Source organism: Oryctolagus cuniculus, chromosome 10, assembly GCF_964237555.1.
Source record: "Oryctolagus cuniculus chromosome 10, mOryCun1.1, whole genome shotgun sequence".
Classification (NCBI taxonomy): domain Eukaryota; kingdom Metazoa; phylum Chordata; class Mammalia; order Lagomorpha; family Leporidae; genus Oryctolagus; species Oryctolagus cuniculus.
This window is the reverse complement of record NC_091441.1, coordinates 120,989,650-121,014,460: the sequence shown is the minus strand read 5'-3', so window position 1 is coordinate 121,014,460 and position 24,811 is coordinate 120,989,650. Positions and strand designations below refer to the sequence as shown.

General features: G+C 55.8%; 1 protein-coding gene and 1 long non-coding RNA gene across 12 annotated transcripts in view; one reads left to right on the top strand and one right to left on the bottom strand.

Moving 5' to 3' along the window:
* ITPR1 (inositol 1,4,5-trisphosphate receptor type 1) overlaps positions 1 to 24,811 on the top strand; it is a 299,108-nt gene that overhangs the window by 212,661 nt on the left and 61,636 nt on the right. For all 11 annotated transcript variants that reach the window (XM_070050022.1, XM_070050021.1, XM_070050014.1 and 8 more), the window contains 2 exons: positions 2,096 to 2,228; positions 4,142 to 4,332. In XM_070050022.1, coding sequence (XP_069906123.1) covers positions 2,096 to 2,228; positions 4,142 to 4,332 — 324 coding nt within the window. The remainder of the gene's footprint in view (positions 1 to 2,095; positions 2,229 to 4,141; positions 4,333 to 24,811) is intronic.
* LOC138843992 (uncharacterized) lies at positions 6,504 to 9,734 on the bottom strand. Its single transcript, XR_011379286.1, has 2 exons — positions 9,113 to 9,734; positions 6,504 to 8,492 (listed from the first exon to the last, which is right to left on the bottom strand). It is a non-coding gene; the product is annotated as an uncharacterized lncRNA (long non-coding RNA).

The window sequence follows — 24,811 nt, the reverse complement described above, 5'->3', positions numbered from 1 at the left end:
GGGAGAGCACAATGCTGACACACACCCAGGGAGTCTGCCCTGGCTTTCTGGCTACAACCAGGGGGCGTCCCCTCGTGCAGCCCCTGCTCAGGTACGGGCTGACCATGGCTTTGCTGTTTAGTCTAAAACCCTGAAGGGTTGAGAAATAGCCGTTGTTGCCATCCTGGGCATTAGGGGACTGAACTAGTGAGTGGACACAACCAACCAGTCTTTCTCTTACTGCCTTTCAAATGAATGTTTAAAAATATGTAAACATTAAACAAAGAAAAGGAAATCAAGTTTAATGGATCGTGTTCATCATGAACATGGTCTTTCCTTACCCACTCGCGTTTCTTTCTTATGCTTTCTTGAATGTTACTTTCCGACTTGTGTTTCTCTTAGAGAACTGGCCCCCGGGTTCCCAGTAAGTGCTTTGCAGTGGGCTTCTGGGTTTATCCTGGTGCCTGACACAGGAAGCCAGGAAGGCTTCAGCTTTACCCGAAAGGCTGTTTTCCAAGCTGAAAAAGAATCTGGTACCGAAATTTTTCCCTGCCTAGCAAGCAGTTTAAATTATTTAAATAGTACTTGAAGCCTTCGAAGTAACTCTCTTATTTGAAATGCTCCTGGAACTTTGGGTTTACATCCCATGCAGGTGGAAGTGAGTCTGGCGAGTGGGTAGAAGTTACTGTCCCTTGCTCAACTGCCAGAAAAGACACATACTTGTCAGTGCACTGGAGAAAGGAAAATTGAGATTTTTCATTTCTGCATGCTCATTTAAAACGTCAGCACCTGCGTATGTCCCCATCGCCTCTCTCCTGTTTGTCTTTCATCATGTGGCACCCCAGAGGTTTTGACCAGCAGCATGAGTTACAGAGATAAGCCTGGCCGCAACCCTGCAAGTAGCAGGTCTCCAGGAGTTCCAGAAACCCTGCGAGCTGCCTGCACCGTGGCCTCCCCGTGGCGCCCCTCCCCCTCTGTCTGGAAGCCTCAGAACTCATGAAGGAAGTCACTGTTCGTTCTGCTGACTGCTGTCACAGCTGCAGGTGTCATCAGGGCGACTCTGGGGTCTCTGCTTAGAGACCAGCTCCGGATCAAGTCCTCCTCTCTCCCTCTGAGAGCTCTCCTCAGGCTACACCCCCTCCTCCCTACCGGGGGTTCCAGACCCTGCTGCTTGTCCTGGGGAACAGACCAGGGGCGATCACAGAACTTAGAGATTGGGTGGTGGCCAGGAGTGCTAGGAGCTGTGACTGAATCCTGCCTCTGTGTGCTGGCTGGCCACTGCAGGTAGGTGTTAGCGACCACGTCCAAGTAGGGTTCTTGGTTTCTTGGGTAAGAGAAAGGGTTAGTCCACTCCCTGTCCAGGAGTGCTTTGCTCTGATGTTGATCAGGTGTTGCATTATGAGAGAAGTTTTGGGGGGCTTGAGTCCCAGTGTGTGGCTCGACCTCAGCACGCCCCACTGCTGTGTGTTCTCGAGCGTCTCCCCTCGCTCAGCTGTAGTATTTAAGGCAGTGGCGGGCACGCTGTGGTTTCCTTCCTCACGCTCAGTGCTGTGGATTTATTTCCGATGGCACTGTTTTTTCTTCGTGTGGCCCCTGGGCTCTTTGTAAGAAAGGCTTCCTCTTGGCCCCGTGATCGTATGTCAGCTCGTGCTCTGCTACTCTGGTCTCTTAATATCTTCCAAAGATCCTGGGAGCAGGCCACACACGCAGGGTGACATTTTTATAACGCCGTGTGGGAGTTCACCTGTGAAATTTTCAGTTCCTCCAAATGTTATCAGTTTACCCTACAGAGATTCTTGTTGGTGGTGGTTGCCCTTTTAAATTTCTGTTCTTTCTTTATGACTGCGTGTGACAGTACTTCAGATATTTCATATCAAGACTGCCCTCTGTGTGTGTGTGTGCATGTGTCTGAGAGAGAGAGAACATCGGGTTTCCTGAGAAAATAGTGAAGTTCACGTCACAGTTCTCACATGCTTTTAGTAATTTATTTTTTCACTCAGTGAAACTAGGCCAATTATAACTGAGCACCCCTGTGGTTTTTTTTTTTTTTTGAGTATTATTTGCTTAGTTATGCATTAAGTTCAGAACCTGATTTCATTATCCTGTTTGAATTAAGGGTGAGGCGCTCAGGCAAATTTTGGTCAACCGTTACTATGGAAACGTCAGACCTTCGGGAAGAAGAGAGAGCCTGACCAGCTTTGGCAATGGCCCGCTGTCACCAGGAGCCCCCAGCAAGCCTGGGGGAGGAGGTAGGCTGTGTGGTGTGCTAATGAGCATCCCGTGGGAACCCCGCGTGTCACAGGGCAGGCTGACATGCTCGCAGGTGACTGCGTTCCAGGCTGTCCCTGAGCAGCTTGCTCTGTCTTTGGTCTGCCATCTAACTGTTGCCCACGCGTTTTCCTTGCAATTAGATATTGGCCAATCCTTCTGCCCCTTTCCCAAGCAGTGACCCTGCTGGTGATGTGAGAGTGATTCAGGGAACTTGATTTTCCTGAATATTTTCTTGTGGTCATTGGGAGTCACGTCTTCCCATAAAATGGTGAGGATGCTGGCAGCAGGGGTGGTGAGAGCTGCCATTCATTACATACTTGCTGAGTGCCAGGGGCTTTCCCAAGCCCTTTGAGTGCTTGATCTCATTCTCTCCTCCAAGTTACTCATTATGTAGTTACTGTCTTTATCCCAGTTTAACAGAGGAAATAGCAGCTCGTTAGTGTCTGGTCTGTAATTGACAGCTGTGTGTCTAACTCTCAGGCCCATGTTCTGAGCACCTGTAAACTCTTAGAGGGGCTTACAGAAAACACCCCTGTACAGAGGCGCTAAGAGCACCAGGAGCTGTTTGGGATAGCTTTATGCATAATTATGGAGGAAGCTGGGAAAGCCCTGAGCAGCAGCGGGCCTTGCCTAGTTTGGGTTTGAGGACAGCCTGTAGCTCAGTGCTGAGAGCACGGGTGGGAGGTCTCTGAACTGTGCCTTGTGGTGACTCTGGGGCGACTCAGGTCCTGGGTGGGTTCCGTGCACAGCACGCCGATGTGTGGCTCTGGAGTAAAGGTATCTGAGCAGCTTCTCAGGCCACGGGTTGGGTTTCTTGCCAGGTGCAACCCTACTGTGGACCCATGGGACTGGGTAGGTGCAGCTCTCAGGGCATCTAGAGCTTTGCTTTTGGCATCCTAGACTCCCCCACATTCTCAGGCAGAAGCTCCTCTGAAATGGCTCAACAGATCCCCCTTCTCTGCGGTCAGATCTTCCAGCACATGGGTGCGGCACCATGGGGTAGAGAGGGGGCGCTTGGAAGTGCACCCACCCAGGTGCCATTTCAAGGAGCTGAGGCGAGGAAGATGTGCAGCCCAGTCTGCCTGCTGCCATGGTACAAGGGCGACAGGCATTAAACTGGGGCATTGAGCTGAGTTCTGCAGAGAAGGACTCCTGGTAGTTTTCTGCTTTCTGAGACTGATGGGCGTATTTCTGCACGTGTGTGACTGTTTCAGTTACTGCCAACAGTGACGCAAGGCAGGTTCTCAAATAAGTGCTTTAGAAACGCAGCTGGAATCTGGGCCACCAAATGGCTAGGCCTGTTCTTTCTGGGAGCGTTTGTCTCACCTGCAGCTCTGGGAGGACAGGGCCTTCATTTGTTGGGCTCACTCGCCTGTCCCCAGCTCTTGGCCATGTGCCAGGCACTGAGGAACTATTTGTTGAATGAATGAGTGAACAGATACCTTATGGTAGAGTCTGACATTGGGGTTAGATGTGTGTGCTTAGCAGGAGGGATAACAGTTGTGACTGGCTGTTTTGGACCGTGTTTCCTTGGGAGTGTTCTACGGATGCTTAGGTTTGGCTTGTCTCTCAAACTCGAACTAGCTCTGCATAATTCTTCCCTAAGCGGCTGCATTTGGATGTCAGGGAGTCTGCTGGATGGCGTGAGGTCACTCACAGCAAGTGTGTCGTGCTCCTTGCTCGGATCTGCCTGAATTCAGGTGCTTGTAAGTCGGGTGTCCCTGGACTAGTGACTTCATCTCTGTTCATGATCCAAACCCTCACCTGGGGTTGCTAAGAGGATTACAATAGGTGATGCATAGTGTCCCAAGTGTCGATGCGAATTTAAGTGTGCAGTAAATGTTAGGTCCTCTGACTGTGCCTCATGCGGCCAAATGTTGTGTGTTTCTAGGAGGAGGTTCCGGATCCAGCTCCGTGAGCAGGGGTGACATGAGCCTGGCCGAGGTTCAGTGCCACCTTGACAAGGAGGGGGCCTCCAATCTGGTGATCGACCTGATCATGAATGCCTCCAGCGACCGGGTCTTCCACGAGAGCATTCTCCTGGCCATCGCCCTTCTGGAGGGAGGCAACACCACCATCCAGGTAGGAGGGCAGCCAGGCTGCTGGTGTGACATCCTGCCCGGCACAGGAGAGCCTCCTGTGGGAGCTGCAGCCACGGGGGCCCGAGGGTTGTGCAAGGACGGTTCCTTCTGAGAGCGCAGGTTTCTGTTATTTTGAGAAAAGCTCATTCTGCAGGCCCACTGTGATCATTCAGACTCAGTTCCAAAGCATGGTTTTATCTGAAAATTGATAAAATGCTGAGGATGCGCTCAGAAAATTGTCCCGGATCTGGAGGTATGAGAGGTCCTTCATAAATATTTATTGGATGAGTGATAAAATGGACTTTGTTTTCATTTAAGTTTATAGGAGGTCTTGTCACAGAATGACCCTCGGGGAGTCTGGATTGTGTGTGCGGTTCAGAAGGTTTGATTTTTAATTTTAGCAACTCCTATCTGCTGGGAATTTCTCTGCCTTTTAAGGATTATATTTAAGAAAAAAAGAACTGGAAATCTTGGTAGAAGTACTTCAAGAAACAGTTACAATGATTGTAGTAGCGTATTACTGATGTAACTTTTAATAGAAATAGCATTGAAAGTGACTTCTTGCATTTACTGTGCTTTGCTGGCCCTCAGGACGAGGGTCACTTGGATGTTTGTACATGGACCTGTGCACGCACACACACACAGATACAAGTGCTTTGATAAAAGTTTCATTGAGATACTTGCACGTATGTATTTGACTTGACGTTTTCTTGTCTGAGTTGAAATGTGGAGTCTGGGTTGGTGAAGTATTGATTCTTCACGTGAATTAGAAAAGGGTGTTTCTTCCTGCGGACACAAGTACCCCTGGCCAGTGCCGCTGGCCTGGCAGGTACAGTCGGGTTGGATTTCAGCCTCCACTCCTACACTGACCCCAGCAGTCCCCTTCTCAGCCTCCAAGCCCCTGGGCCCCACACACATGGCACCACGTTGAGATTGGTTCCCATGACCAGGTCTGCTGCTTTCTGCTTTTTGTGGGAGTGTGACATGAGGCGTGTGCGGGGCTGCCTGGTTTGGGCACAGGTGCGTCTGGCCTGAGTGGGCGCTGCCCCCAGTGCTGTGTTCTTAGTGTTTGGGATCTATACGCTGGATGGAAGCCATGCATCCTCTGACCTCATGGGCTGGACTGAATATCCCCATGTCCCTGGTGCTGTCCTTGGGTTCGAGGGCAGTGGTTTCCCGAACTTAATCCTGACACGACAGGTTTGAAGGCATGGGCCGTGTGGTGGACTTTCATGAATCTGTGTGTTCAGTTTGAAGGGCTGTGTGAGCACATGATTCTGTGCTTACCACCCTCCAGTTTGTATTGCTTGGTCCACTGTCGCTAAGGAAATGCTGTTGATAATGGGTGATATATTTTCTCCCCTGTGGCCATGAGAGAAGTCGGAAACCCTTGATGGTTCTTTCCCTTCCTCATTGTTCTTAAAGCTTTACTCACTGGGGCGATTTCAGAATCTGAGGCCCGCAGACTTGAGCAAGTTGAGTATGTGAAGGAGTCAGAGTCCGTCACAGGCATAGCTGAGTGCTGAAGTTACTGGGGTGCTTTGGAGCCATCCACGAAGTGACAGCTTCTGCAAGAGGCTCTCTGCTGAGACGGACTCTGGAGTGCAGCTGTGTTCGGAGAGGCAGAGGCTGGGCCTGGAGCTGGGCATAGGGGCTGGGCCGCAGTTGACACAGGCGGAGGCTGAGGTGCAAGGCCAGCAGTTCTGTTCACAGACAGGGATGAGGCCTTGCAGATGAACTGTGCTCAGGAGAGGCAGAGGGACCTGGAAGGGGGCCGCGCTGTGTGTGCAGTAGCAGCGCAGCCTCTCAGGGCCTCGGGCTGCTGTTGGGAACCATGAATCTGGCAGTATGGGGCAGACTGATCGAAGAAGCAAGGTATGGCGCAGGCCATGGTTACTTAAAAATTCATCAGCGAAGCAGCAGGTGCGTCGGGCAATCAGGTCTACAGATGGAGTGTCCACAGTGCAGTCCATCAGTAATGAATCCATGTGTCCACTGACCCAGGACTCCTGGTGAATGAGCAGGCTCAGCTGCTCTTGCCAGCAAAACCGGGAAGAATGGGTGACCCTGGGAGAGGGTGGTTGTGCTAGTTGACTTCACCCTACTGGCCTTTTTGGTTCCATGTATATCCCATAGTATTTTGTTGTTTACTTTAAATATACACAGTGTAGCTGAGTTTTTTAAGGTTTATTTTACTTATTTGAAAAGCAGAATTACAGAGCTTGGAGGGAGACAGAGATATAGTCCACCCAATAATTTATTCCCCAAGTGGCTGCAATGACTGGGGCTGGGCCAGGCCCGAAGCCAGGAGCCAGCAGCTTCATCCAGGTCTCCCACATGGTACAGGGGTCCAAGCATTTGAGCTGTCTTTCTGCTGCTTTTCCCAGGTGCATTAGCAGGGAGCTGGATTAGAAGTAGAGCAGCCTGGACTTGCTTGAACCAGTGCCCACATGAGATGGCACTGCACGGCTTTACCTGCTACGCTAAAAATGAATTTTTACAAGTTAGTGAGCAGTAGTTTAGCAAAGAGCCTGAAGTGACAAAAAGCATCTGATGGAAGTTCCTGCTGGGGCCAGGGCTTTTGCAGGGAGAAGCCCAGGGAGCATGGGATGTTCCCATAGCCATCTGAGTCCTGCTTACCCAGGTGTGCACAGGTTTGGACCCTAAGAGCCACACTCTGAAAACTGGTGCTTTCCTGCCACCGAGTCATGACTTGGTGCATACCAGAAAACACAGGGGAGATGGCCCGAGCCTGTGGAGGCCCAGAGAGGGAAGAAGGATAGGACATCCCCTGTGAGACTCCCATCGCTGCCTTCCTGGATCCTTGGGCACCTCCGGGGCTCCCAGAAAACGCTGGCCGAGATGGCGCTGACATGGGTGTGGGTACTGGGCAGGTCAAGGGCCTCATTGGCTCTGGGAGCTCTGCTTAGTGGGACTGAGGTGGAGTCTGAAGGCAACGTGGGTTTCTGGCGAGGAAGCAGTGGGGCAGATGCCGGTGGTGACTCCGCTCCCGTCAGGTCAGGGTGGCTGCTGGTTTGCTGTGCACACTGCCGTGCCAGCTCCATGTGAAATGCTGCACCGTGGAGGGAGCTGTTAGTGCTCGAGCAGGTGGGTGGTCCAGTGTGGTGGTGGCCTTGAGGGTGTCTCCCCTGGTCTGACCCGCCACCCCATAGATGCCCTGGGGTTCCCAGAGGATTTCTCCAGCCTGGGGTGACCTTGGGAGGGACACCTTGGATGCAAGGCTATATCTGAGGCCAGCAAAGGCTAGGACCTGAGGCTTGAACTGATGGAGACTTTCCACTTCTCGTCTGGAGCCTCTTCAAAGGAGGGAATGACCAGTGAGAAGGGTGGGCATTGGCTGCTGCTCATGCCCAAGTGCCTGGCCTACAGCTTGGCTTCTGCTGGAATGCCCCACCCCAGCCTCCCCGTTTGCCTGATGCGGTGCTCAGGAAGGGGCACTGTGACAGGCTGGGCCTCCTGAGGTGGTTTTTTCCCAGGACCACGTGGAGGAGAGGGCAGCAGCTGGGCGGCACAGTTCCGGAACTGTGTGCCCCTGCCCTGGCAGCCTTGGCCACACAGCACCTCCTGCAGGCTTTGGAACTGTTTCCCAGGGAGCACAGAGACGGGGCCTCCAGCTCTCGTCTCTCGAGGGTGACGCACGAGGGCTTCAGGTCACTTGCGGCTCTGGGCTGGGATGCGTCAGCAGCTGTTTCCCCAGGAGACTCGGCACTCAGCAGTGATGGGCAGCAGTTCCACTTCTACATCTTCAAGGCCATTGCTGGGCGCATGGTTCCCTGTGGAGCTTGGGCTTCTTCAAGCCGGGAGCCTGGGTTCTGAGGCTGGTGTTGCAGACACAGGAAGTGGCAGCTGCCTGTCCTTTTAAGGGGATGTCATTTTGGCCACCTTCTGCTGTTCAGAGCTAGCACAGTTGGAAGGGGCAGGTGCAGGAGAGAGGGGTTGGTTGGGGGCCTCCACCCCTGTGCATGTTGAACCCCTGCCTTGGTCAGTGGAGCCCATGAACTGGTCCAGAGCAGCAGAGCAGGGGTCACTGTTGTCTGCACTTCAGTCTTGCCGAGACATTGACTCACTGCCTTCCCTGCCTTCAGGCTGAGATCCTGGGGGCCGACTAGCCCTAGACACTCTGAATGTCGTGGTCCAGACCTTGGAGGAGAGAATTGATGGAAATCTACAGATAATAACATTACAAGCCCTTGGTTAGGCACCTTGATCCTGAAACCCTGTGCCTGAAGTGCCTGGAAGCCAAATGCAGCCTGTTTCCCAGTCTGACACGTGGGCTTCATTCTGGCACCTGCCGTCCCAGCCCTGACTCCTCTGTTGGTGGGAACAGCTGAACGCACCTCCCCTCCAACTCTCCCACCTGCTGCTGTCAGAGCAGCTTGGCCCTCCTGCCGTGCCCTGTGCTCATGGGAACCAGGCGAGAGCAACACAGCCCTCCTCCGAGTCTCCTGAAATGGGCGCCCCCCTTGTCAGGCTAGGATTGGGCTCATCTTGGAGAGCACCCTGCTTCTCTCCCCATGCTGGTGCCAACCTCTTCCTGCCAGCCGCTGGGAAATATTTCCTTTCTGCCTGATGTAGTGTGGCAAGTGGGGAACTATACGATAAGCACTTGCCTGTGAATTAATCTTTGGCACACAAGGTGCCTGGTATTTGTCCTGCGGCGGCCTGCCAGTTTCTCTTCCTTCCTCCTGGAATATGCTCCCACCAGCCCCTGGGTCCCTGTCTGCACGCCCTGCCCTACAGGAGGACTGCGCCACCCTTACCTGGAACAGGGAGAAGGCGAGTCTTTCAACTTCCTGTTTTATTATTTGTTAAACACCAATGCAGGTGTTTGGGGGTGTTTGTTCCAGCGTGGCCTTGGAGAAGCACAGTGTGCATTGCGGCTGGGGACTGACTGCCCCCAGCTACAGAAGCGCAGGGCACCGCGTGCTGTCCAGGGCTTTCCTCTGCCGAGGGCTACGGCCGCAGACACACCCAGAGCGTTTTCCTCTCTGCACGTCCGCAGTTCCACATGGAAACTGTGAGGAGTCTCGGCAGGCTCAGTGGGGACAGGGACCCTATAGGCACGGAGCCCCCCTCACCCTGTGCCTGGTTCCGAGGCCAGCTGCAAAAACCACCCCGAGAGCCAGCCTCGGACGCAGTCTCACGCCCCTCCCGGAAGTTGCCGTTGGTCGAGCTGTGGGGAGAACACAGGAGGGCGGCCACCTCTGACCCCAGCGAGTGGGGGGAGGGGAGCAGCTGGGAAGGGTGAGGAAGGCCGGCATGCGTGGGAGACTGGCCTTGCTGTGACAGGGCCGTCACCCTGAGGAGGAGGAGAGCGGATGATGTAAATGGGTGTTGTTCCTGGCAGGGAAGTGAGAAGTGAGTCACTTGGAGCGGTGTTCTCTAACCTCAGCTCTCATCCAGTGGGCAGTGCGGGCAGGCAGCTCCTTCCCCGTGCAGCCAGGCGCTTGGCGCACGTGACAGGGGAGGCAGTCAGCAGGGCCCCAGCGTGGCTCAGGGGACGCCTCCTTGGTCCCTGGAGCTGCTTTGAGAATTGGTGGCATGAAAGTCGAGGTCTGGGGAGACCCCATCAGAGGGCCCCCTCTGTGGGAGTGAGCTTGTCCTCTGGGCTGGGACCGGGCTCTGGCCTCCCCGCCTGCCATCACCTTGGCCTTCTCAGGACTGCCTGGCCCCAGCTCTTCATCAGTGAAGCAACGCTGCAGAGAGGGGGAGAGGTGCACGGCCTGCTGACCCCTGCGGAGCCATGGCTGCCGTGGCGTGGGGCGGGCCAGAGCCACCCTTGACCCTGCTGGGCCCTGGGGTGGTCACACAGGTGGTTCTCAGGGAGGGCATCAGGCAGCACCTGGCTCACACAGGGTTCAGAACGGGGTGTTTCTCATCCTGTGAATGAAATTCCTGTTACTGAAAGCCCATAGTTTGTCAGACTTGCTTGCCATCAGGTGTCCCCCTGCAGGTGGATTTTTTGGGTGCAGGTTTGTCACCCTGTGGCCTCTGTCTCGTGTTGTCCTTTTTTTTTTTTTTTTTTTGACAGGCAGAACGGACAGTGAGAGAGAGAAAGGTCTTCCTTTTCTGTTGGTTCACCCCACAAAGGCCACTGTGGCCGGTGTACCGTGCTGATCCTAAGCCAGGAGCCAGGTGCTTCTACTGGTCTCCCATGGGGTGCAGGGCCCAAGGACCTGGGCCATCCTCCACTGCACTCCCGGGCCACAGCAGAGAGCTGACCTGGAAGAGGGGCAACCGGGACAGAATCCGGCACCCCGACCGGGACTAGAACCCGGTGTGCCAGTGCCGCAGGCGAAGGATTAGCCTGTTCAGCCGCGGCACCGGCCTTGTTGTCCTTCTTATCACTGTGTGTTTTAAATGACCTGAGAGGTCACTGCCTGGGATGGTGTTACCTACACCGACACCTGGTCTGCTACAGGGTGAGATGGACACTTCTGTGTGGTTTCAGGTGCTCTCTGGGGCAGGTGTTTGGCGCAGCACTTCACACACCCGCGTCCATACTGGAGTGTCCCATACCCATACTTGGTTCAAGGCCCGGCTCCACTTCCAGTTCCAGCTTCCTGCCAGTGGCCCCCCTGGGAGGTGGTTGGGTCCCTGCCACCCGTGTGGGAGACCCAGGTAGATTCCTGTCTTCTGGATTTGGCTTGGTCTAGCCCTAGCTGTTGTGCAAGCATTTGGAGAGTGAACTAGTGGATAGAAGCTCTCTATCTGTCTTACCCTGTTTTGCTCTTTCTCGGTCTCTCTCTCTCCTTCAAATAAAAATCAAAAGTTTTAAAATTTTTTGAATAAAAGTATCTCAAAGCATAAGTATAAAAGAGAGGGGTAAAAGTTAAGGGTTTTTTGACCAAGACCATTGTGTGTGTGTGTGTGTGTGTGTGTGTCCTGTTTTTTCCGTAATTATGCCTTTGACATGAACACTTACCTGTCTCTGCCTTCCCAGGAAACTCAACAAGGGTCATTTGGGATAATTGGTCTAAACCTAGGTCTTGAGGCTGAGATCCGGATTTGAAAAGCAGTTTACCACCTGGGCATACTGGAGTTGGATGCCTGGGAAGATGGCCATCCCCTGGCTCAGTCCACATACCATGGGCACTGGGTACTGCATGGCTGCCTGACCCACACTTCTGCAGTCCAGGTCGAGATCCTCGGGAGTGCCATCAGCTTCCCTGGTTGTAGATCCTCACCGCAGGTGTCCCCGGGGGAGTGTGTGTCCTGGCTGCTCTCTGTTCAGGAACTGGAGACCCGCAGGGCTCGTTCTCCTCCTTTGCTGATAGCACGTGGCCCCTCCAGGAGTCTGCTCTTGAGGCCTTGCCAGTGAGCCTGTGGGAGGGGCAGGGTGAGGCGGGGCGATCTGTGGAGGCCACGTGTTCCTCTCCTCCCTTACCACCCAGCCTGTAGGCTGCGATTCATGTCTGTAAGGAGATGGCATCAGAGGGAACCTCAGGTTCTCCATGGCCTCTCAAATGTGATGGAAGAGTCCAGGGAGAGGAAAGAGAAGACTTGAAGGTGGCCTACTTCAAGCCTGAGTTTGCCTGAACCCCTTTGGACCTGTAGCGGGTGCACTGTTTGCCCATGGCTGTTTCTTCCTCTGGGTCAAACAGGAGGTCAGTGTACCCACCCCCAACTTGCCTTAATGACCTCAGAGGCCAGACTTCCTCTTGCCAGCTGCCATGCCGGCATCAGATTCTGCTCTGTAACCTTCTGCTATGTTTAGAGATTGGCCAAGGACGGCCCCAGGGCTGAATCCTGCCAGCCCTCTGTGTTTATAAATAAAGCTTTATTGGGACACAATTCTGGCTGTGGCTGCTGTTGTGGTGCGGGGTTGAGCTGCTGCCACAGAGACTGCCCGGCTCATGGAGGCTGAATGTGTGCTAGCACCTGGGTCTTTAATCCCGGCTTCCTGTATACTCAGCTGCTGATGGGAACAAGTCGTGGCTGTTCCCTTTTTCTGCATTCCTATTCCCTAGTAAGGCAATGACGGGTTTTAGGTGAACATTCATCAGGTGAGCACTATCCTGCGTCCCAGGATACTTTCTCCACACCTTGGCTAGTAGGTGGGGACTGGGGATAAAAGGTCACTCCTGTGTCCTGGTTTGCTGAGCAGGTGGAATTCCCTGTGGAAGGTGTCCCTTGCTGCCATGCCCTCCCCCTCCCTCTTCAGGGCTGTTTGGAAGTCAGGGCAGGATAGGGCAGGGCAGGGCATTCCTTCGGGAATTGTGTGTGGCTCAGAGTGTAGATACCTGAGAGTCCAGGCGTGGGGTGCCAGAGCCTCTCCCAGTGTCCTGCCCGTGAGCGACAAATTCCTAGGTTAGTCACTTCCTCATGGTGCAATGTTGGGCTGTTTTCTGTGCCTCCTATGGAAGTTTTCCTAGAGGTAAAAACAGGGACCCCTTGGCCACATAGGTTTACCCTTAGTACATCTGGCCCCCAGGAACCTGGTTTGCAGCTTGCTTCTCTTCTCTCTGGTTCTGCCTTGTGACCTTATTCACTCCAGGGCATCCGCTGCCGCCATTAACAGCCAATGCTCCCAGAGCCTGAGTTACCATGACCACAGGCACACTACCGCCCCCCACCCCACCCCGCACACATATTCTGTCTGCCTCTGGTCCTCCTGTTTTGCTCAGTGGAGTCCCACTGCCAGCCTCCTTGCATAAGCTGAAGTCCTCCATCTTGTATCTGCCTGCCTGTCACCAGGAACTCATTCTCTGCCCGTCATACTTGGCAGGGTTTAACAGCCAGGGATCTGGGGGTCTGTGGACTCACAGTGGGCCCGATCGTGGGCCTATGGAGTCAACGGTGTCCCCTGTGTGGGCTGGCTAGCTGCAGAGCCTGGGTGCACTTGGCTGTCTCCGTGCTGAGGGAGGCCTCCGCCTCCCATCTTTGCCAGGGGAATCCCTGAACAGGAACCTGACCACCTCTCTCACCATCCTGACAGCCTTTGGTGAGGGATTGAGTCCGTTGCCAGTATATGCAAGGCCCTGGCGTCCTGCCTGTTGTGTCCACTCGGCTTTCCCGCGGCCTACCTCCACCCATCCTCCTGCACCTGCGCCCGTGTGCTTGTGAGGCCCGGCATTGCTGTGGTCCAGGTGTCTCTGCTTGCTCATGGGAGACGTGCCTTCCTACCCTTTGCCTGGCAGGCTGCCCAACCCTGAAGGAATGCCCGCTCCCTGGAGGGTTCCTCTGGCTCCCAGGGGCAGGGCAGGTGATGGCTCGGAGCGTGCCGGGTTGATATGAGACCCTCAGGCATGCAGACCATGTGTGTCTGCACCCGGGAGCCCTGGAGAGATCGGCCCAAGTGATGAGCCGGGGTGGACAGCGCTGCCTGGCGGCCCGTAGTGCTCACCATGGTGCTGGACCCTGCGTGTTTGTTCCTCAGTGGCAGCTCTGGTTCCTCATTTTATTCTAGTTGTTCAGGAGCTGAAGTGTTGGTTAAGGCTTCTCACATGCAGGATCCTAGCCCTAGGCACAGAGGTTCTCTGGGCGTAGGGTCTTCACATAGAGCAGCCACAGGAGGACGATTTCCTGCCTGTCCACTCCCTGAGGGAGCTGGGGTGGGGACCTGTGTGTCTGTTCCCTGTCCCATTGACCCAGGCATGCAGCCCCTCCCAAGGCCAGGCCCAGTCCGCTCCTGGGCACCTGGCTATGATGAGTCCTCTGAGAGAGCCCAGTGCCCCCCCCCCAAGCCTGGGCAGCGTAAGGATGCATCGGTGGTGGCAATTGCCATGTCACAGGGTGCCTTCCTCGGGGCTGGGAGGGAGACAGACGGTATCATTTGGGAGGAGTAACCCTGCCCCACCAGAAATGCTGGAGGGTCTGTCTCCCTGTATTTCCCACAGTGACTTTGGCCAGCAGTAGGAGCAGTCCCACAGTCTGGGTGCTTGGGGCTGGGAGCCAGGCCAGTGGCCTCTGCCTGGTCTGGTCCACCCTGCACAGTGGTCTGGCAGTGGGCACAGTTCAGGCTGCTCGCTCAGCCTCTCGGACCTGCCCCCACCCGTGAGAAGCTTCCCCGTTTCTCACGCAGGGAGGTGGCGACACCCATGCTTCTGTGAGCTGGGCAATCAGAATTTGTGGCTTTGCTTTCTGTTGTTCGCGTGGGTGGTGGGCCCTGTCCGGCGTGTAGCCTGCTCTCCTCGTCCTCAGACAGGTGGGGCAAGGGTCAGTGGCTGTGCTTTGTTGAGTGACAGAGCAGGAAGCCTGAGAGATGGCTACTTGCAGGCTGGGCACCTCATTTGACAAATAAAGATCTGTAAAGGTTGGCAGCAGAAAGGCCGCGTGGAGCTCCTGCTCCCTGGAGGCGAGGCTTCTCTTCTGCTCGGGCCCTCGGAAGAGTTCCTTCATGCTCGCATCTGAAGGACCGTCTCTGCCTGGGCAGAGGGTGAGGCTTCCTGGGGCTCAGCTCTTGCCCGGTTTTGCTCACAGATGCCGGGTACCGTCTCCCGGGACCCCTGTCCTTGCTGTTGAGTATGCACGTATGCATGTGTGTGTGTGTACCTGGGAAGGGAGGGGAAGGAGAGACATGTTGCCCTTTTCAAGATCCCACTGCTGTGCGTGTTCCTGGGCACTGTATTTTGGCTCCGTGGGCAGCCTGAAGGGAGTTGCCCTGTGGTGCTCCAGAGTTGGGGTTTGCTTACAGATCGGGGTCCCTCAGGAGTCTCCTGATTGCCCCCACCCCGGGCTGCATGTGTCCACGGGAGTGTACCACTTCTTACTTGGGTGCCGCCTCCTTGAGAGCAGTGTCCATCTTGTCATGGTTGGGGTGGGAGTCGGCTGTGCTGCTTGTTGGATCGAAGAAGTGGAGTCACACCTGGCTCTCCACTGAGTGTCACTTATGTAGAGATTTATTTGTTTGAAAAGAGCATCACAGAGAGAAACAGAGACTGAACTCCCATCATCTGATTCACTCCCCCAACTGGTCGCAATGGCCAGGGCTGGGCCAGGTTGAAGCCAGGAGCCACGAACTCCATCCAGGTGTCACCCGTGGGCGGTAGGGGTCCATGTGCTTGGACTGCCATTGGTCACCTTCCCAGTCTCACTAGCAGGAAGCTGGATTGGATGCTGAGCAGATAAGCCTCAGCCCAGCGCTGTAATTTGGGATGCTGGTGCTGTAGACAGTGGCTTAGCCTGCCGTTCCAGGGTGCCGGCCCCTGCGGTGGATCTTAAGGGTACATTGCAAACCACACCAAGGAGCCCATTCATCTCCATGACAGAGTGAACTGTTCTCAGTTTCTGCTTCTGTCCTCTTGTGAGCTGCCTTTCCTAGTTGGAAGTGAACTGGTCCCACCTGTCGGAACAGCTCTTTCTCTGTTCTGTTGCTTCAGGTTTTCGGGAATTCATCTTAAGGGGGGGCGTGGGAGCTGGGTGGCCCTGTGTTTTGCTGTCGCAAACCCCTCTACTATTTCCAGTGAGCGGTTATGTGTGTGAGTTGTATGCCTGGCTTGTGTTTACAAGAGGAAGTATCCCGTTTAATTTTATTTTCACACCAGAAGCCCAAGTGTGAAGAGAACATGGTGTTTTAACACTCCCTCGGTTATCAGCTGCTGCGCGGAGGCTGTGTATTGTCACATACAGTTTTCCCCGTGTGTTTCTACATTTGTTACCAGGCAACGTTGCTGCACAGGCACGTGGAGTCGAGCCGGTGCCTGCCAGACCCCCGCTGCGCGAACCACAGAGCCGGTCCATGGGGACCGGGAAGAGGATGGGCACAGGGCTGGTGCACTGGGGTGAGGGACAGGCTGTAGCACCATGACCACAGGCCAGGGCTTGGGGCAGCAACTGCGGCTTCTGGAGCATGCCTTGCTGAGTGTCTCTCCCGGGTGAGACGAGAGTTTGTAGTGGGTCGCCGGAGGTCTGCTGGGAGCTTCTTGGCCTTCTTAAAGCCGAGCCCACAGTGTACTCTTGCTCTGGTCATTTTGGGTGCCGCGTGGACACCTGGAGTGGTGTAGTGGCGAATGAGCGTGGTGCAGGGGCTGCTCATGGTGGATGCCCAGTTCTCTGTCCAAGTTTGTGCCTTGTTAAATTTGCCTCCCACTGGTTCTGCTAGAAAGGAAGTCTTGTGGTCAGAGCACCAGCTGCAGCGACCCTCACTGCCGGCCCCTCTGACACTGCACGATGAATCTTGCTGTGTTCACTGATGTGTTGACAGCCCTGTAGAGTCTGAATACTCTGGTGCGGCAGAGCCCGGTCCCCCGCAGCCTTTGCTTTGTGCCTGACAAGGGGACATTTGTGTCCGGGACCCTTGCTGTCAAGGGTCAAACTCACCTTCTCAGGCTCAGAGGGAGCTGGTCGAGGCCAATACGTTGGATCCCCAGCCCGTGGTGGGTTTCTGGAAGTATCTCCATGGCAACAGCTTTTAAAAGCGTTTGGTGACACCAGCAGGTTAGGTGAGCAGTCGGAGTCAGCTCGGCTTCACAGAGTCAGAGAAGCATGTGGCCCCTGGGCGAGTCTGCCCTACGCCCTGACAGGCTCTGTGGGTCTGGCCAGCTCTGGGCCCTGGGCTCGAGTTTGCTTTGTGGGGGTCCTTGACGTCAGTGTCTTCAGGGAGATGACCCTTTGCCCCCACTGGGCACTTTCTGTCTGTTTTTGTTAAGAAAGAAAAAGGTAACGGGTTGAGCCTGAGTGGGGATTTAGAAACAGTTATCTTTAATTTTATATATTTTTACAGGCATAAATACAACTTCAGCTTCCTTTGGAAAATCGAATATGCCTTGTTCACGGGCCTTTGCTCTTGGGTGTTAAATTCACTACTTAATTTTCATCAGGAAATGTTGAGGGAGGAGGCCCCGGATTGCTTACCTGACCTCTTCTACATAGCTACTTTATTTTTCTTGTATCCTTGAGGAGGACTGGACTCTGAGGGCTCCTGCCTTGGGCTGTCCCGAGGGCCCTGAACTTGGAGATCTCTATCCTGCTGCTTAACCTCTACGATGACTCCTGAGTGGATTCAAGTCCTCACCCGCAGGCTGAGGCAAAGCGGAGAGAGCCAAGGTCGAGCTGTGTGTTTGGGAAGCACGGGAGTCAACAGAGACGTTATGTAACTCCTATTTATATCCTCCCCCCGCGCGGCAGGCTGCTCGGGCAGGAGCCGCCGGCAGGGGCTGCAGAGGCTCTGCTCTGCGTACCTTCCAAGGTGCTGGAGACCAGCCTGCCCTCCATGCCTGCTCGGGGGGGGGGGGGGGGGGGATCTGGCTCTGGGTGGGTGGCCGTGGGTGGGCTGAGCTGTTGCCATGGTGTTTTCAATCCCTCTGTCGCTCAGGGAATTCACTCCTCCTTCCCCCACTCTCTCCTCCCCATCCTCCCCACCCCCCTTTTTTTTATTTCTTTTTTTTTTTTTTTTCAGCCCATAAGCTTCCCTGTTTCTCAGGCCCACGCACGATTCTTGGAGCTGTCTCCGGAAACAGGATATTTTCCCTGTCCGTCCCATGAGCTCTGTCCTGAGGTGCATTGTCTCCTCTGTCCGCTGTCGCTTTCCTGTTAGGTTTCACTACCAGTCCTCTGTGTCAGGGCCTGGTCACAGTGTTCTCTCCCCTCTCCAGGGTTGGGTTGAGCCCTGGAGGCAGGGGCATGTGTGGTTCTCCTCTCCTCCCTCTGCCCCCACCCCGAGCAGCCTGATGGCTCCCCTGAGTCCTCTGGCCTGTTGTCAGAGCGACGCACAGGAAAACAGGAGCAGCTGTGTCTCTCAGTGACAGCTCCTGGAGCTCGGGCAACTCCCATCACCTGAAGGCTGCAGGTTGCAGTTACTCAGCCTGCACTTTGTTAAAACGTGGCTGCTCCCAGATTCTGGGCAGGGAGGCCTAGGGAGCCCTACGAGAACCCGACTGCCCCGGGGACACAGCGCCTGCCGCTGGTGGCCGCAGGTAGCCGAGACAGCCATGAGCTATCCCGTGCTTCCTGCTGGGCAGAGATACTGAAGGTGTGCAGGGAGGTCTCCGAAGGAGGAGTTCCTTGAGAACGGGTTTCACGTTTTTTTTAAAAAGCCAAACCCACCCTTGCCCAGCCCAGTGTTGTGCAATTCCGCCGGGAGCCGGCAGCCCGCCCTGTCAGCTTCTGTTGGAGACGTCTGCATGAGGCACCCCGGCTTCCAGACCCAGGCGCTCGCTTCTTCCCTTCTGGGCCGCGGGAGGGACTTTCCCTGGAGATCTTCCAGGCGAGTCCGCCTCGTGGTGGCGGCGCTCCTGAGACGCCCGCAGCTTGCTTCTGCCCTGGGGATGTCTGGGGCGCCCCACACTCCGACCCGGACCCGACCTGAGGTCACTGCCCCGGCTCTGCTGTGCCCTGAGGACGCCTTCTGCACTTGTCCACTGTCCTCACGGAGAGGCCCGGGTCACGGAGGCTCTTGCCCTGTCCTGCCGGGTGCTGGTTGGGAAATACGTTGGTTGAGCTTCCTTGCCACGCGAGCCTGCCATGTGGCGTCTGGGAGGGAGATGGGTCCTGAAGCGAGGTAACCACCAAAGACCTTCCGTTCTGCTCCATAGCCAGCAGGCAGGTGGTGAGCCAGCCGGCTGAGGGTCTGCACCAGGGGCCTGGGGGAGGTTGCACTGTCTGCAGCCACCGTTGCGAGTTTCCAGCCAGCTGCGTCCCACCCCACCCCCCACCCCACCCCAGCATGGTTGAGCTCTCATACAGAATCTGGTCGCTGAGGGAAACCACAGCTGCTGTGGGTGCTGCGCCGTGCTCGGTGGGAGTTTTTCCACAACTGTGCCTCCTTTGGGATCCCTGCTCACTGATTCACAGTGAGGATTCGCAGTGGTGACCACCCCGGGGGAGCTTCCATCCTGTGGGAAGGCGCTGGGCCCTGTGGGCTGGTCAGGGACGGCTTCACTCCTTCACTCAGAGCTGCCCTTGAGGTGGAGCCCAGCAGATGAGAGCTGGGAGTGTCCCTGCAGATGCCCCCAGGCTGCTGGGGAGCAGGGAGGTCAGCCAGGGGTGGGGGGAGCGCAGCAGGGGTGGGGGCCAGAGGCCGCTGCTTGCCCGTGGTAATGCGCCTGTCATCAGGAGGGAGCCGGGTCAGGTGACCCCACAGACCCTGCCAGCCCCTAGTCAGTGCTTCTAAAGGGCACCAGGTTGGCTGGCGGAGCCTCGGCTTGGGTCTCGCTGTGATCCCCAGCAGTGCTTCCAGAGCCGCGTGTAATTTCATCTGCCCGTCTCCACGGCCCCATGGATGTTACCTGACCAGCCCGCACGCAGAAACCAGGCCTGCGGGGTTGGGACATGGGAATTCCCAGAGCGTGTCCACTGGGGGCCAGCCTCGGGCTGTGGCTGGGGCAGCTGGGGCTGACTGGGGGTGCTCTTTCTGTGGTGGATGGTCAGCTGTTTGTGAGCTGTGTCCTGTCCCCTGGCGGGCCAGGGTTTATTTTTCTTTGGATTGTACGGTCCAGTGGACTTGTCACAGGTGTGAGCTGTGGCTGGGCCCGTATCCCTGTGGCAGGACAGGTGCTGTGGGCTCTCATGTGTGCCGTCCTGTGCTCTGCCCAGCAGGCCTCTCGGGTGGTTCTCATGCTCACCCCCCCCACACACACACCTCCTGAAGCCCAGGGGGAAGTTATTAAATGTCCTGTGCAGACCCTGTCTGTACACTGGCACCTTGAGAAGAGTGCAGGATGTGCAGAGCCCCTGACTGCGGAGACACGCGAAACGGCTGGACCGGGGATGGGTGCTGCCACTGGTCCAGATCTCAGGTTGAGTTCTCGGGGAGCCAGGGAGCTCTGCAGGCAGCAGAAGTCGGTCGGTGCTGATCAGGTGCCCCCAGAATGGAAACAGGACCTGAGGACCGGCTCCTCCGACTGGCTGGGCCTGCAAGAGGTCGGCCCCGTGGGGCGTGGGAGGAGCAGGGTGCGCACACTTGCGGGTCTCCAGCACGGGCCCTCTTCCCTGCGGTGAGTCAGGGCTAGCCCGAGCACCTCCTTGCTGATGCTTTCCCAAGGCCCTCTGGCGTGCTTCTTTGTAGGTCTCATGCTGCAGCCTGGAGCTGCGGGAAGCAGGCCTCCAGGTGCTCCCGGCCACCCACAGACCCCGCAGCCAGAGTGCACGGCCATGATGGGCCCCGAGGGTTTCTCACAAGCCGCCTGAAGCCACGTGTTGTGGAGTCCCGGAGCAGTCATGGAGAGTGTCCTCCCGGCCCCGGCCCTCAGTTCCGAAGGACGGTGGTTGTGCTTTTCCCAGGAGTGACCGTCCTGGACTCCAACGCATTCTTTCCCGAGAGCTAACCAAGCCCGCTTTGGCTTTAGAGTGACTTTGTATTTATTTGCTTATTTTTATTTAATTCATTTGTAAGGCAGAAAGACAGAGATCTTCCTCCACCAGTTCACTCTCCAGATGCCTGCAACAGCCAGAGCTGTGCCAGGCTGAAGCCAGCAATCAACTGAATCCGAGTGTCCCCCTGGGTGGCAGGAACCCAAGTACTTGAGCTGTCACTGCTGTCTAGCAGGGTGGGTGTTAGCCCCAGAAGCTGACATTGGAAGCTAGACCAAGACTCGAACCCAGGCCCTCCAGTATGGAATGTGGGCATCTTAGCTGCAGTGCCAAGTGAAGCGTTGGCAGAACAGCTTCTGCTCACCTGGCGGGTCACCGCGCAGGTCCTACCGTGGTCCCTTTCTCTGTGGGTGAATTTGCAGGGTCATAGTGTGCGATTGTGTTTCACTTTTTTCCGAGGGGTCGCCTGTCCCTTGTCTTCTGTGTGCTTCTCCCTAGATGCTTCCATCTTCCTCCTCTTGGCTGTGGTTGGAAGACTCAGTACAGCCCCACAAACCATAGGGCCCGGGGCACTGGTCAGAGGCGTCATTGCTGAACCCAGCAGTGTCCTCACACTGGGTTCTTGAGCCCCTGGGCAGTCTCTGTGCTGATGGAGACTGCCCACCGACAGCTTCACTGTGCCATCAGAGCTTTGTACGGCGACACCGCCTTCATTTTTTTAGAAAAGTACAGTTTGTTGGTTGAGCGATTGTTGATGACTATGTGTGAACCATAGGCGCCCTGGTTCGCACAGGGAACCAGTGTGCTTGGGAGACCAGACCAGCGAGTGCTGGTGTTCAGAGCAGAAAAGGAGAGGCACAGCGGAGCAGACTGGCCTTGCTGATTGCTGGAAAGCTCGTGAATTCACCCTGAAAAGTATCCTGAAGATCCGCCCCTTGGCCTTGGCGCTCAAGCCCTTGGCAAGGTCCAGCGAGTGGACTGAGTAAAGCTCTTCATCCGCACCTCGTCAGGAGCAGCAAGGACGACCCCGTCCACGCCTGGCCTGGCGGTCTGGGAAGTGACGTGCCGTGTGCGCCAGGGAGGAGCTCGCTTTGGAGAAGGAAGTCGGAGCGTGGATGTCTTCCCGCCCTCGCTTCCCTCCCTCACGTGGTAGAGGTTTCCTGTACTTCCGAGCGCGTGCAAGCAGCAGACAGCCCCAGAGGCTGGTAAACTGGGAATTCCATTTGAAACCCCTCAAACCTTGGAGAAACTCCGCCTCTTCGAGTGGGTGACAGTTCAAACCGAATGCCTGTTTGGTAATTAACGTACCCTTTTCATACACAGACCTTCTCATACAATCAAGAAGGACTGAAAATAGTGGGAAGCAGTTCCTGCTGGAAGACCTGGACTGTATCTCAGCCAAGGATCTGACACCGGCCTGAATTCTGTCCTGGGGTGTATTGGGCTTTGAGAAAGAGGAGCAAAATATTTATCCCTATGGCGACAGAAATCCAAGTGGTTCCTAGAGCTAGTGAAATTCCAGCAGGGTTCTTTTTTAACTTCCTGTGTTGGGACAGCTCATACTGTCAGTCCAGAGGCCATCTTGACCCACCAGGACTGGCTGGATTTGTTTTTCTTCGTCAACCAGACTTTGGTCATCACGTGACACGCAGTCCTTGCTGGCCCACTGGTCTCCTCTTCGCTGGAAGGGGCTTGCTGTGTTAGGTTCCAGCAGCAGCCTGCGTTTCGGTAGGAGTCACACTTGTGCTTTCCTGCCTGCAGCCTTCCTGGGCTCCCAGCTTCCACGGTTGCAGACAAGGCGGGGCCCAGGGCACAGGTGAGGCTGAGTAAGTCGTCCAGGGTCATGTGCCTGGTGATGGAGGCGGCCAAGCTGGGATGCAGGTTTCCGGAAGGCGCGCTTCCCCAGGGCACCGTGCCTAACCAGGTCAGGTGTTTGATTACCTAATCCATGGCTCTGGATGTTTGAATTTTGATTGCTGTCACTGGTTTCTAGGAAAAGGACTCAGACCCAGAGCAGTCACTGCATGACAAGGCTTTTGTTTGACCCCTGGCCCAGGCACAGGTGGTGGTTTGGGGGCCCCTGTTAGTGAACGTGTTCAGCGTTGTGGTGCTCACTTGTGCACCCGACACGTGGCCCTGCACTGTGTGCTAGCCTGGGTTTATGTCTTCGAGAGGTGTGGGAGTGAGAGAGGAGGGCAGCTCATACAAAGCCTAGGTCTGTGGCGAGCATTATGGGCCCTTGCTCAGGTGTTTCCACAGAGCAGGGAGGGTGAGAGCGAGGACAGCATCTGGTATCGCCTCCCCTCACCAGGTGCAGGGCTTGGGGAGTAGTTTACCACCCCTGTGCCTGGGTTTCCTCATCAGTGAAGTGGATGCCATGGCACGCCCGCCGTGGGGGGTAGTGGGGAGGGCTGAGTAAGATGGTGTAGGGCGCTCAGACAGGGCCCGGCACTCTGGTGCCTCTGTAATGTGATCCAGAGATCGCGTCCCAGAAGGCACGGAGTTCCCATTAATCTCAGGTGGAGACTTGACACTTGGGTGACCACCACCGTCCCTGTGTCACCCCTGCATCACCCCTGCGCCTCTGTGTGAGGAAGGCCAAACTCGCATGCGGAGTTGTGGGGCTGATATGGCCTCAGAGTCCCAGAGACAACCCCCATGCCCCGGGGCTGGTGTGAAGAGCAAACCCAGAAGCCTCCTGGAGGAGATGTTGGCTCACTGCCCAGCGGCTGCATTTTTAAAATTCTCGCACTTGGCCTGAAACCTGACACATTCTGCAGCAGATAAGTGACCACGTGACCACGTGCAGGGAACAGAGCATCCTGGGCCCTGCTTCTCAGGGCAGTGCCTTACCTGGAGATCAGGTGGAGAATCTTGTCTGATTGCCTCACCGCCTAGGTCCAGAGGCTTTCCCTGGGGGGAATCAAGGCCCCCAGCTGTGCTGGAGCTCTGGGCTTGCCACGCCCCCAAGGCTCCATCAACCAGTCCTGGAGCCGAGCTGCCACAAAGGGCATCTCGCCTGAGAGTGCTCTGTCTCGTGCCCATGCAGGTGTGTAGATAGGTGCGTGTTCTGGGAGCCCCGTGGCCCTTGGCGCTCACAACTGGTCTAGCCCTTTATTCTTGGATGGCTGGTGGTGGGGAGGGGGGGGAATTGGGAGTGGTACTTTCCTTCTTGACCTGCCTTCCCCAGGTCTGTGTCCCAGCCAGAGATTTTTCTGCCTCAACCCCTTTCTCAAATCCTCTAACTGGTGCTGTGACCTCTGGAAACCGGAAAAAGAAGCCCGTGCCCCACCCCTCCCCAGGTCTGCAGCGTGGCTGCCACTGTGCACCAGGCCCTGCTCAAGTCCCCGAGCTCTCTGCACCTGGGCAGCTTCCTGACGGGTGATGTCTTCTCGGCTGTCTGCCCAGACAGTGCTGACAGTGTCTGGAAAAGCTTTGCATCAGACACGCCCTGTGGGGAACCAGAGGGGAGTGGACAGGGTGTCCGGGGATGGGCAGTGGTAGCCAGCCTCCAAAGGTGGCCCCTGGTCTGGAGCGGTGGCCAACCCCCCAGCTCTCTGGGACCAAAGTGGGCTTTCTTCCCCTCTGTTTTTATGATGATGTGATTTATATAAGGGGCCATTTCACAAAGTTTGTGGGAAAATGGAACTAAAAGTTTATCTTATTTTGGCATCAAAAATCTTTTAAAATCCATGCCTATTTTCTTCATAGGATGCATTTTCCATGAACTTGCTGAAGTGACTGGGTACAGTCATGAGTGTTGACTTCGAGTGTAGGCTCGATTAGGCTTGACCAAGGGTAGGGTCCCTGCTGTTGTAGCTGTCTACAGCTGCTGTGACAGTTGCTACAACTTAGTAGCTTAAAGTGACCAGATGTATTATGTCCCAGGTTCAGTGCCAGTCCTACGCAGCCAGCAGGGCTGGGTTCCTCCTGGAGGTGTCCAGACCCTTCTTGGTTTCTGGGGGCCATCTACCCACCTTAGCTCAAGGCCCCGTCCTCTGTCTTCAGGTTCAGCCACAGGAGGAGTCGGGTCCCTTGCATGCTGTGCCCCCCATACCTCCCGTTCCACTTGGAAGGACCCTGTGATTACAGGGACCCTTCTGAGCAGTCTGTGGTGGTGGTGGTTTAAGGTCAGGTCATGAGCAGCCCTCCTGTCTGCCTTGTCTCGGGACACACAGGTTCCAGGGCTGGACAGGAATGTCTGTGAGGGCACCAGGGTTTCATGTACCACTGTGTCTGTGGAACGGAGTCCAGTAGGGTCAGGGAGA